Below are 13,579 nucleotides of genomic sequence, written 5' to 3' on the forward strand. Positions count from 1 at the left end.
GCCACCCCCGGGCCCCCCGCCACGCCGCGCGGCTCTCGCCGCTGAGGCGCCCGCTTGCGAGAAACGAGTTATTTGGGACAACTTGGAAACGAGTGCCGCTTGCTTGCTGCACCGTGAGCTGGGGAAGGGAGGCTCTTGCTCAAGCGATGGCACTGCCAGGGCATTGGCTTTTGTGCAAACGATGCAACTGGCACCGACAGATTTCGCAAGAAGCTTAGGGGAGGGAGACCCAAAAAGCCAGAACAGGTACAGCGAGCTCAAGCGCGGCTCCCGTCTGCTTTTCTCAGGCTCCAGGGCTGCGCGGCGGCAACGTGGCCGCAAGGGCTAGGGTTCTCCAAGCGCAGAGGGTTCCGCTGCCTACCTCCGCCCGCCCGGAGGGAAGGTGAGGGCCGGGGGTGCCGCAGCCGCCGCTGGCCGGGCGGGGGGATTGCCCCGCCGGCCCCAAGGGAGCTGGAGCGGGGCTGCCCGCCGGCAAGGAGGCACACCGCGGGAGGGAGAACAAGCGCAGCCCGGTTCGGCGGGGACGGTGGCCCGTCGGGCTCCGCTGGGGTGTGAAGGGGTGGCTGCAGCCCAGGCCCCCACCCCGCAGCCCGGTTTAACAACCGGGCAGGGGGTGAGCGCGCTGGACAAGTGTGTGTGCTCCTGTGCGTGTGTGTGCGGTGCGTGTGTGTGCGCGGGGGGTGTTGCTCATCCCGCCTCTGCCTTATTGGCTGCTAGGGTGGTGTCAGGGCCCCCCTTCGCCGGAGCCCCCCGCGCCCTGCAGCCCCCGGGCTCAAGGAGCGCCTCCCCGCGGGCCCGGGGCTGGAGGTCCCGACTCGGCACCTCCGCACTTGTGGCGGGGGGAAGAGGGGGAGGAGGAGGAGGAGGAGGAGGAGGGAGGAAGGGAGGAGGGGGACGGGGGTGGGAACCCTGTCCAGCAGCACCAGCGGCGGCAGAGCGCTCCTGTGCACTGTGCCGCTCCGCATGGATCGGGGCGCCGGGCTGCCGCCGCGCTGAGCCCCGGGCGGAGCTGCTGCGGGCTCCCGGGGTTCCTCCTTCCTCCCTGGCACCCCCCGGTCTTCCTCCTCCTCCTCTCCTCTCCGCCCCCGCCGCCTGCAGCCCGACTACCGCTCCGGGGCTCCCCCAGCCGCGGGCACCCGGCGGCGCTTCCCGGCGGCGCTTCCCGGCGGCCGGGGCCGCTCGTGCTCCCGCTGCAGCAGGGCAAGGGCTGGCGTGGAGCAGAGGGAGGGAAGAGGAGGAGGAGGAGGAGGAAGAGGCAGCGGCCGCCGAGCGCCCCTTGCTCCAGCTAAATCTGTGCTGCCGTGTCCAGGTGCTGGTGTCGCGGACGGACACGGAGCCCCCAGCCCGGCCCGCAGCCGCCTTGTCATGCTGCCCAAAGTGGAGACGGAGGCCCTGGGACTCGCCCGGTCGAATGGGGAACAGGGGCAGATGCCGGAAAACATGCAAGGTAAGGGGGGAAAGGCACGGCACTCCCCCTTCGCGCACGCTCGGCCCCCCCTCGGCAAACTGCCCCTTCGTCCTGCCAAAAAAGTTTACGGCTGCTGCCTGCGAGCTCCCCCGCCGCCGCACGCTCCGCGCCCCGCCGAGCCCCTGCCTTCGCGGGCCAACTTCCAGCGTGGCTCGGGCGAGCTCTGGGGGCCGGGGCACCAGCGCCGAGGCGACGGCAAGGCCCCAGCCAGGAGGTGCAACCGCGGCCGGGGAACCGTCAAGCATCTGGCCGGCGGGAACCTTCCCTGGGGTGCAGACGCCCCGCCGGTCACTGCTCGAGAACACCGGCCCCGTTGCAGATCCGGGGGGGCTCGCTCTCGTCCCCGGTCCGCGCAAAACTGACTCGAAGTTTATGGCAGAGGGAGTTACGTGGGGAAGTCCTGCCGAGCACCCCGTGTGGCACACACCGTCCCGAAACGGGGCCCCGAGGGCTCTGCCCCGCGGGTGCGGCGCCCGCAGGCACAGCGCAGGTGGCAGCGGCGACGGTGCGAAACTTCCCAGTATAGAGCCCCGACGCCGCGGCGGATTTGCGCCCTTGCGGGGTACCCGCGAAGGCAGCGGGATGCCCGAGCTGGCGTGGCGCTGGAAATGCCTCTGTGGGGCGGGACGGGGCCGTGCCCGGTGCCCCACTCCGGGCCGGAGCGCTGCGCGGAGGGAGGCGTCGGAGAGCCCGTCCGAGGGCCGCCGCGGGGGGGGGTCGGCTCCCTGCCTCGGAGCCGGCAGCCCGGTGCGCGGGCACGGGCCGCCCCGCCCTGCGCGCCTCTCCCGGGGCAGAAACTCCCGTCCCGGCTGCTCTTTCGAAATTATCCCTTCTCCTCCCGGGAGCCTGCTGGGAAGCTGGGGCGGGGTGGTCCGGGGGCCTCGGAGCTCCTGGGGGCGGCCCCCCCGCCCTTTTCCTCGCCCGCGGAGGAGGCTCCGAGCCAGGGCACGGCGCTCGGAAAAACCCTGCTTTCCCACTTGGTTTTTCCTGCGAGGAAGGGGAACTTCGTCCCAGCACCGGGCCCTGGAGCCGCGGCCGCGGGAGCAGAGGGGAGGGCCGGGCCCTCCTCCTCCTCCGCCTGCGGCCGCCCGTGTCCGCCCCACGCCGCTGGCAGGCGGCGATCCCCGGCCGTGCCGAGGTCGCTCTGGAAACGTTTTCCCGGCTGTGTGCTGGCGGGTTAATGCCCTCCGCGCTCCCCGGCAGCTCCCCCGAGCGCCAGGGCGCAGCCCCCTTGCCCTGGCGGAGGGGCGCGCGGATCCCGCGCATGTCCCGCGCCCCCAGCCGGGCGACCGGTCCGGAGGCTTCGGGCGGACTCTGACCGCCCCGGTACCCCGAAGTGTGGCAGCCGCGGGGTTACCGGCAAAGAGGCGACATCCTAAGCGGAGCCGCTGCGATGCCCGGCGCCTCTCGCCTTGCTCAGGAGCCCTCCGCTGCTGTTGCGCTTGCCGAGCAGATCGGAGGTTTAGCAGCAGGGAAGGGGAAGGAAACCGGCTCCGCGGTGAGCGGCGGGGTTTCTTTTTGGGAATAAACAGAGCGGCTGACTGGGCTCTTTGTGGGGGGAGCCCGGCTCGAGTGACCGCGCTCTGTGCCTTCATTCAGCTTGTTTTACCCCCCCCTCGTCCCCTCCCGACGGCCGGCTCCTCCCCGCCTTTTCCCCGAGCGGCAGAAACTTCAGGCGGCTCCGGCGCGCAGGTTTCCCGCCAGCCCCCGGTACCGGGGGGCGCCGGCTGGGCAGGCCCCGACCGCATCCCCCGAGGACGGCGGTCCCGGCCCGCTATCCCTCTGCCGACCCGCTGGGAGCCGCGCCGACGGGGGCTAAAAAGCGTCTCCCCCGTCGCCGCGGGACCGCTGGCTGCGAAACTCGGGGGCTCTGGGCATGCAGCGTTCGCCCCATCGGCTGGGGCAGGGTGGGAGATCGAGCTGGCTCGGAGGGGTGGCGGTCACCCCGAGACAACGAGTTTGGGGGGCGCGGAGGACGCTGTTTTAAGCTGGTTTTGCAAGTAAGTAACTTGCATTTAACGCGACGCAAAAGTGCTGGGTCTGTAAGACACAAGTTTAGGCTAAGTAAATATTTGCAGGCTGATGTTGAAAGAAAACTTTAAAGGAAACGAACTGAGTTACTTTAAATACACAAGTAACACTTAATCTTTTCATTCTGCTTTTTTAAAGCTTGCCCCTGATAATTTTCGGATTTAAATCAATTCATTTAGTTTATGATTCCATAAACTAAGGAGTAGTTTAAGGGCACTCTGTAAATATAAATACTTAGAACATAAAACTAAGGAGCTGATAGTTTTTGTTCCACTTGCTAAGTATCATGCAGATTTGCTGTTGATGGAGAGTTGCATGTCTCAATGAAAGTTGGGTTTTTAAAAATAAAACTTTTTTTTTCCCCCCAATTTGCAGTGGTATGTGTGTTTAAGTGAGCTTTCTCTCTAGATGAGAACAGTTGCAGAAAGTTTGAGTTATTAATGTAAATTCTAACTGAATGTGCTATTTCTCCTTTCCTCAGTGTCTCAGTTTAAAATGGTGAATTACTCTTATGATGAAGACCTTGAGGAACTGTGTCCAGTCTGTGGAGATAAAGTGTCTGGGTACCATTATGGACTTCTCACCTGTGAAAGCTGCAAGGTTCTGTACTAATTACTTCATACAAACACAAGTACAGCAAAAAAAGTTTCAAATATAAGCAGAAAAAATGATAATTAAAGAGATGTGTAATAATTTGGCTTATTTCTGATATGTTTCTTGTTACATTCATGTAAAAAAATTAACCACCAAAAAAGCTTTAGGATTTAGAATTCTCTTGGAGAGATCTCATCTGCACAAATGGAAACAACTTGGAATGTTTTGCATTATCGCTGCTTTTAAGTATTTGCTGTTGTGAAGTGATGTAGTTCTAGAACAACTTTCATTCCTAACTGTCCTAAATATCGATTTTAGTTGATTTATATACATCCAGAGTATTTCTGTTCCTGGAGGATAAAGTAGAAAAAGTATCCTCAATACAGATCAGCTTTGCAAAATCTAATGCAGCTTTCTTAAGATTTTTTCATCCTTCAATATTACAATGTAAATTTCTGTGACTGTAATGACCATGCACTTTTTTCAATACAAACTGTAACTGTCAGAGCTCACTTGACACATCACGTCAAGTAACTAATGTATGATTTGGTTTAGATCATTCATTAATTTTGGGAATAAAATATTTGTAAATGCAACTTATCATATTGGAAGATAAATGTATCTGCATGGTTCTATTATTCTAAAGGGTTTAAATACTTACAAATTTATGACATGTCAAATTTGTCATGTAAAATTTTTTTGAAGTTCTTTATGGTTACTTAAGTAATGCACTGTAAAGGACACTCCTTTGCCAGAACAATGAGATTTAAAATATTTAGTTGCATGGAAAAATTAACTTAGCACATTATATTTTCATTAAAAAATAATCAATGAGAAATGAACAAGCACTTATTATGCCTCTAGCATGCACCACTGGGATGCACAGTAGCCAGAGGTACTCTGTATTTCTGTTATCTTTGCAACAGTGTCCCTATTTATTTCATGTAAAACTACTTTAAAAGGAAGACTTTAATAATTTTGCAATGATTAAAGAATACAAAAGGAACTGGTCAGCCTCACTATTTCTGCTACCACTGTTAGGGGCACAGGAGACTACAGCTAGTCTTACCAAACTTTGACATAAGTCTATAAAACATAGCACTAACACAAGAAAACCTCCTCTGGGCTCTGGTGGTTTTCTCCTGGGTACATCTCACCGTAATTTAAAATAAACTATGTAACTTCATAAGTGCTTGAGTGGTGTCTGAAAAATATGTTACAATGATTTCCAAAAAATAAAATGCTGAAACATGCTATTCAAGCAAAACAGGCTAACTTTTGTATCTATCATACAGGGATTCTTTAAGCGAACAGTCCAGAATAACAAAAGGTATACATGTATAGAAAATCAGAATTGCCAGATTGACAAAACACAGAGAAAACGATGCCCTTACTGTCGATTTCAAAAATGTCTAAGTGTTGGAATGAAATTGGAAGGTAAGAGCTATAGTCTTGCTGATATTGTCAACTATACTATAGATTAATTTTGAAAATTATAGGATTACATATGTTGTTACATGCTATTTTATTAAAAAAAGCTACATATTTATCGTGTTTTTGAAATTATAGTAAAAGGTGACTGTATGCCTAATGAAATTGTTGCTTTATAAAAAAATCTAATGAGTAAATGAGAAATCACTAACAATTGGTCAAAACGATAATCCATTTTTACGTATATGCATATAATTTGATATTTCAGTGTTTTAGAGTTTGTGAATGAATGGATCTAGATAGAATGGTTTTGCAGATTTTTAAACAGACTTAATTTACATTAAACATGAAATATTCAAGAAGTGTCCAGATTAGAAAAAAAATTAGTCATTGCTATGGAGAGTGATCTGATTTTCTTTATATTTTATCTAGGGTTGGTTTTTTTATATATATTCTTCTGACAATAAGGCAGAAAACAAAGAAACAGATAAAATAAGGGTTTTTCTCACACCAACTTGCCTTTAGGATTAAGGAACCAAATAATCTCTAAAGTTGTGTCCTATATTTTTGTGATGCTACACCTGAGATGCTATTACAAATGAAAGAGAATAAGGCACTTTGAAGTATACTTTTTGACTTCATTTCACTTTCTCATGTACAGAGAACAATGAAAAGTGTACAATACCCTTTGAGATAACCAAATGCAAAATTATCATTGACTCGAATTTGAGAATCACACACAGTTCATTCTAATTTTGATACATAAAATATTAAAATTCAGATTTCACAGCAAATGACATTTCTGCTTGACCAAGGACAAGCTCCTAAATTCCTTATTCTTACAATTGTACTGAAATGGCATTCACCCTAAACGCTTAACCAGGAAAAATCAGGCCAAGGAGGGAAACTATAAACCGTTAAGGGAACCATAAAGGGTAAGACCCAATCACCTGAGTCTGGCAAAGGAAAGCTGTTGATATAACTGAAGATAAACAGAAAAATCAGCCTCCTGCAGTTTGATGGATTCAATACTATTCTATTTGCCCACAAGACTGAGCTAGCACTGACACACTGCACTAAACATCCTGAATCGCTGCATGTTCTTCCAAATTCGAATAGTACAATAACAGGACATTCGGAATCCTTTTCTCGTTGACATTAAGCATAAGGATAAAATACATTTATCTGCTCCTACTTTTAACTCCTCTCAATTGCTGACAATGATACAGGACCAAATTTTGTCTGCCGTGATTACATGCAGTTCACCTTAATTTCTGTAAGAGTTATACAAAGCATTTGCTAATCCAATTTGACTCACAGTTTTTAATTGTAGAATACCTGGAAGGATACTCTGTGTACAGATTTAAAGTTAATTACACTTACCAGCATGGTGATTTAATTATTTTAATTTCCTGCATTTTGCTCCAAATCAACATTCAACAGCAATATTAGCAGCAGCATTTTTACTACAAATTTAAACAAAGTGCCTGTAGTTTTAAAGATACTCTAGAAAATGTACTTTAGCTTCCTTATCCACACATCCATAAAACTTCTTTTCCTTTGTTTAGAAAATTGGAAGAACACGTGCTTCCATAATTGTAAATACTTGTGACATTTATATGTGTATTTCCCTGATAGCGATATATATAGCCTTAAAGTCTAGTGCATAAATTGCCATGGACCAAAAAAATCATTAAACGTTAACGTCCTTATGATAATGTACAGTATTATGCGTATCTAGCATTCATAATAAATTTTTAATGTTCTACTAATCCCTAAGATAAAAAGCTCAAGAACTTAACCTCCAGCAATCTCAGCAGTCTCAACATGTCACCAGACTGTCAAAGGTTCCTCTTTCAATCCAATTGCCGTTGGGCAAGGTGGGCTTGGTGAGAGCTCCTTGCTAGTCCATTACATATATACCATGGTGACAGACACTGCTGTGACAGAGACCACCAGTATGACTCCCAAGGCAGCTGTTGAGGTGGATTTGTTTTAATTATTTCTAATTCCAGAGATATTACAAGCCAGAACAGTGTCAATAGTTTCTGTTTCACTTCCACCTTCTCTGTGGAAGGCAGCAAGCTGACAGCTTTCTCTCTGCACATTCCAACTGCAGCTAAACATTTCTGTAGAGCTGTTCAGCTAACTAGAAATCTCTTAAAGTTTTACACCAACCTGAACAGAATCAAAAGGAAATATTTCCTTTTCACCAAGAAAAACGTATTCCCCTTTGTGACTACTGAACATTTCGCAATTTACGTTTCAGATGTTTTGCTGCGGTGGAAGGCAGTAATGGAATGATTATAATGAGACAATGTGGTCCGCTGGATACGTCTCAGACAAATTCTGGACATCAGCCCTTGTTTCTTAATGACATAGTAGCTTGACATAAAACCAAATATACATTGAGATCTCCACATGATCCCATAGCAGGTGTGAAATTCCTGTAGCCAACCATTGTGTTTGTCCCTGTGTCCTAATCAATGTAAAGAGAAGTCCTTCTATGTTAGTAATATATGCATGTGATATTTAAATTACCAGAAAAAAAGTGACATTTGTTAAGTCAAAATAAAATCTTTTTCTTTAGGAATAAAAGTGCTACTTTGAATTTGAGGGGAAAAAAAACCAAACCAACAAAGTTACATTTTTACATTTCTGCTCTGTCCTAATGTATGTTTCATTAAAGAATGTTGATTCCAAGTTTTAATTATGATTTACTTCCTGCTCTCCCCTGACAGCTGTGCGAGCTGACCGAATGCGTGGTGGTCGAAACAAGTTTGGACCAATGTACAAGAGAGACAGGGCATTGAAGCAGCAGAAGAAAGCTCTTATCCGAGCAAACGGACTTAAACTGGAAGCCATGACTCAGGTGATCCAAGCAATGCCAACTGACCTGACAATATCCTCTGCAATCCAGAACATCCATTCTGCCTCCAAAGGCCTACCTCTGAACCATACTGCCTTGCCTCCTACAGACTATGACAGAAGTCCCTTTGTAACCTCTCCAATTAGTATGACAATGCCGCCCCATGGCAGTTTGCAAGGTTACCAAACCTATGGCCATTTTCCAAGCCGTGCTATCAAGTCTGAGTACCCTGACCCTTACACTAGTTCACCAGAGTCAATAATGGGCTACTCATACATGGATAGTTATCAAACAAGCTCACCAGCAAGTATTCCACATCTGATATTGGAACTCCTGAAATGTGAGCCAGATGAGCCGCAAGTCCAAGCTAAGATCATGGCATATCTGCAGCAAGAGCAAGCCAACAGAAGCAAACATGAGAAGCTCAACACATTTGGGCTTATGTGTAAAATGGCTGACCAAACCCTCTTCTCCATTGTTGAGTGGGCTAGGAGTAGCATCTTTTTTAGAGAACTTAAGGTAGGTAACAATCTTACATTATATTATCATTCAATCAAGAAAAAAAATACCATTTGTTACAATGTTGTACTTCAAGCAAGAACGTATGGTTTATATATATATTTCTTTTTCCCCCCAGCATCTCCTTCTTAATCTATTTGGCTTGAAGTAGGCAGACTATTATGAGGAGAAACTTGTAGTTGTCTTCCACCTCAGCCTGTAATTAGCTGTAGCAAAGAGGTTCAAGTTTCAGTTCAGCTCTTCTGTACTTTATTATTTATCACAACTGTTATTAACCTCCATAGGGCATCGCATAAATTTGACTCCTTCCCTGTCAGTATTGCTTACTGTATGGCTTGTACTCAGAGTTGTAAGCATGCCTGTTACACCATTCTGCGCTCATTTATGTAATTATTTTCTTGCCTCATTTAACATATGGGGGAATGCCATTTCTGTCCATCTCTGTACACTCCTTATATAAGTCCGTATTTGGAATATTCACTTTCTCACTGGGATATTATTTTGTGCATTCTCGTGTGTGTAGTTAACCATGAAGGCTGAATCCTAAGCAGGGTATACACAGACCAGAAAGCAAGGAGGAAGAAGATACCTTAAGGAGTCCTTTTGGTTCTCATCATCACTGATACGTGGGGGATTCCTTTAATCTAGGCTGGCTACAATGACCTTTAGGCTCTTAATTTTGTTGGAGCACCCAATAAATCCTCATGCACAGCTCTCTGGTGGCCAGAAATTCCCCCATTTACATTTCTCAGACTTTTTGTTAAGGCAATTTTGTGGTCTGTTGTGGTCAGGTCTGAAATTTTAAGCCAGAAATTTGGGATCAGACAATAGAGATAAATTACAGTTTTTAACCACTCTCTTGATACAGAAATTAGCCCTGGAATGAATAAAGATCTTCTGTCTCAAAAAAACCTCAAGATGATGAACTCAAATCACATCTAAATTTCCCTATTATATTGCTAGTTACTGAATCTCTGTCTGCTACAGAGTTGTTTTTGCCACAACTATTTGCCGCTGAAATCTGTAAAGTTTTGTGACCACCCATAATTTCTTGCTGACTACTGTCAAGCTAAGGGAAAATAATACAATATCTAAATACAACAATTACTGTAGAAGTTCGCTGACAATTAAATCTACATGAATCAAGAGCACAGAAGGGAGATCCCATTAAAAAGCTGCAGTCAGGATGCTTGCCACAACAGTATTTCTGTCGTAACCATAATGACGCAGACACATGAAATAAAGCCTGATTCCAAGAAAAGCAAGCTGTATATGTTGCATATACAACTCTAGCTTCTCTCCAATTTTTCATGCGAATGGTTGCAGGAACCGTTAAAAACTCAGTCTATATAAAGAAAAAGAAGGAAGGAAGTTTATTCAGAGGGGAAAAAGAAAATGGATTAAAGAGAGGAAAAGACCATCACATCTTTGTTTGCTGTCCAAGTTGTTTACAATTTTACAGTAAGCTGTAAGCCATGCTACCCATTTTAAATAATTTAAAAATTAAAATTGCAAACATATTACATTTCCAATAGACTATGTCCTAAATATCAGGGACCAGATCTTTCTACCCATACACTGAGGATTACTTTAGTCTGGAGCAACCATGCTAAAAATCACTGAGACTTGGAGAACTAGATACTCTTCAGTGTAAGAATTTTTAAGTTATGATCTGCCTTAAAATTCCAGTTATGATTGAAGTGAGAATATGAAAAGATATTCAAGCAACATTTACTTTTTATGGTTCCATGACTTAATTAATAGGCAGATTTTATAAGCATTCAACACGCTGTACTGGGAATAGTTTTAGAGATGGTCTTCACCTCCAACCTCAGCCTGGATGAAATTCTTCAACCAACATATGTTTACTAGTATGGACACAAAAGATGCAGAAATTTGTTTCATGAAAATGCTGACCAACTTCTCCTGGCTCTGGATGAATATATACACTACCATGTATATACAGACTTCTGGAAATACATATATGCTAGAAATTCACTACATATAGCCTTTGGCTAGTGAACTGACTTTCACACATTTTTAGAAGGCATTGGTTTCATCTTAATATTTGTACCCTTTACATCTTAGAAACTTAGAGTTCAGACAGTTTCATACCTTCTGGCATATCCAGATCTTTTTTTTTTTTTTTTTTTTTCAATTGGACAAGATCAACTAAACTGCACAGCATTCCAGAACAATAACAACACACTTGGAAATCCATTCACATCCAATATTTAGGGACCAGATTACACACAATGCTAAGAACTTTAAGCTTCTCAACTTCAAAAAAGTGAGGTGCTCAAAACATGTTTAGATCAGACTCCACACTGTTAACAGCACCAGGTAACACCATCTCTTTTGCAGCTGAGAGGAGAGGATCAGAGTTAAACAAAGGGTTTCCAAACCTTTCCTGAACACAGCTCTCTTCTATCCATCCATGGTTTCAGCTCCTTCTGAACAAGGTAGCAAAAGCAGCTATTTCAGATTGCTCCACGGAACATGAATACCTGTGGGAGAGGGAAAAAAAACCACCTAAGGATATGACAGAGAGATTTTAAATGCAGAAGGAAGGGAAGAGGCAATTGTGATAAAGATGCAACTAGATTTTCAGAACAGCTAACTTTGTTCCCTACCTATACACAGCTAAGAAGTATGTATTTGCTTGAGAAGATATTTTCTTATTATTCCTACTTGTCTAAACTGAACAATTGAATCTTGAAATGTCTTTCAGATACGACAGGTGCATTTGCAGATCTCTGGGACTAAAATTTTAAATTGCTCAAATAATTAAACAGTAAAAAAGCTTAAATGTAGTTTGTATGAAATTCATCATGATTTTGTCATAAGTGATGCCTTGCACAATTGGCTGTGAGTTACTAAATAGCATGTTTGCAATTCTTTACTGTATTCTTTCACTGCATTCTAAATTTAGTCTTACACATTTGTCTCTTCAATTCATATAAAAGGCAAATATTTTCCTTTCTGCTACACCTAGAGACTTGTAGCTAGCACAGTTCAGGAGGGACTGAAAAGGAGGAGGACGTGATAAAAAAATGCTGTCCCAGTCCATCAGTGGTTTAGGCCACATTTACCCTAGAGATAAAAATAAAAAACCACCAGTGAACTACAGTTTTTAAGTTTTCTCTTTTTCTTTCCATTTGGCTGAAAATTTGATTTTTTTTTAAAGAGATCTCAAGTGATAACAAACATATTTTAAAACTCTTTTTCATGAAGCTTTTATCAGCTTATGCTTATCACAATTGTCTCACTTGTTGCTCTACAAATTGTCAACACCTCTTTTGGAATGTGTTATACATGTAAGCATGTAAAAGGTAAAAATATTGACTGGGTGGAACTACCTACAGCATGCACTGTGTTTTACAGAATTTGACCTGTATATGAATTTAAGCATGTAATTTAAGGCTAATGCTCATACTTGCTAAGGAGCAGATCCTCCCATCTTCATGTTGGATATCAGAAATTAATGGAAATATTAATGAAGCAAAGTAGTCAGGATTAGTAATAATGTCAGAGAAAGATCCAAAGCAGCCAGTTGCAATCCAGTAACTTTGGATTTAACGCCTGCTAAAATCTCAAACATACCTATCTGTCTTGTGAAGTCAGAATACTTTGTAATTAGTAATTCAATCATAAATTCTGGGTTTTGACATCACATATTACTTGCTTATTCATAGTGAGAAATGTTTCTGAATAGTTCTTTATACACAGATGAAATAAGAATACGGAGATAACCTCCCAGTAGACTCATGATGATACTAACAGTCATAGTAAAGAAGGCCTTTGTTTGCTATTCTGGAGTTGTTGAAAGCTCAGTAAATATAAAAGTAAGATATATCCATCTTATCCTCAGCTAAGAAAACTCAGGAATGCCCTGGGGATGCTAGATTTGTAGCCAGCTGTCTTAGTCAGGTGAAAGGTCTTTGTACAAAGCTAAAAAGAAAATATTGCAACAGTTTCTAGAGTCCAAAGGTTACTGGGCCCCAAGAAAGGATGCAGAGAGTTCCACTGGACTGGTCTTTCCTCATCAGCCCGCATCAGGGAAAATTCAACAACTACTTCCAAAGCTAAGTATTCCTCAACCCATAAGAGAAAGCAGTCTCTGCTTGGGGCCGGAAGAAAACAGGACCTGCACTGTAGAACAGCCCTCAGGATACTTTCTCCTGGCTGAGGATCAGAAAATTAACTAAATGTTGATAGTTACAAAAAAAGCACTAAAGGACTTGTGACTCACAAAAAATATTACCTTGACTTATTTGGCTATTTTAGTGAGGATGTCATAGGTCAAAGTACTATGTGAGCACAAACCCATTTAGTGAATGATTGCAGGAAGAGCCAGTGTACTTCATGTTAAAGAAGCTCATCCTAGAACTATTCACTGAGTTTGCAAATTTAGGCCATTCATTGATGTCAGATTGTATCAGTTCTGGGACAGATTTCTTGCTATGAGTATAAATTTGTCCATGCTTACACTAGCTGCAAATGTGGCCTCCAAAGAAACAATGGTTTAACCACGTATCTCAAAAGGACCCTATCTGTAGAACCTCTACTGTACATGGTAACACAGATGTTTTGGCGGCTAATAAGTGAACAGAGGCCTAGTTTTGTATCATGTATTCCCCATAAGCACAACTATATTAGCAGAGTTT

The 13,579-nt window shown here is 45.0% G+C and overlaps 1 protein-coding gene across 1 annotated transcript in view; it reads left to right on the forward strand.

Moving 5' to 3' along the window:
• The first annotated feature begins 1,309 nt into the window (after positions 1 to 1,309).
• The window catches only part of NR5A2 (nuclear receptor subfamily 5 group A member 2), an 87,753-nt gene continuing 75,483 nt past the window's right edge, over positions 1,310 to 13,579 (forward strand). Inside the window, exons 1-4 of the mRNA XM_050900792.1 lie at positions 1,310 to 1,447; positions 3,981 to 4,099; positions 5,389 to 5,530; positions 8,266 to 8,912. Coding sequence (XP_050756749.1) covers positions 1,366 to 1,447; positions 3,981 to 4,099; positions 5,389 to 5,530; positions 8,266 to 8,912 — 990 coding nt within the window. The 5' untranslated portion in view covers positions 1,310 to 1,365. The remainder of the gene's footprint in view (positions 1,448 to 3,980; positions 4,100 to 5,388; positions 5,531 to 8,265; positions 8,913 to 13,579) is intronic.

The sequence above is a fragment of the Gymnogyps californianus genome, chromosome 8, assembly GCF_018139145.2.
Source record: "Gymnogyps californianus isolate 813 chromosome 8, ASM1813914v2, whole genome shotgun sequence".
NCBI lineage: Eukaryota > Metazoa > Chordata > Aves > Accipitriformes > Cathartidae > Gymnogyps > Gymnogyps californianus.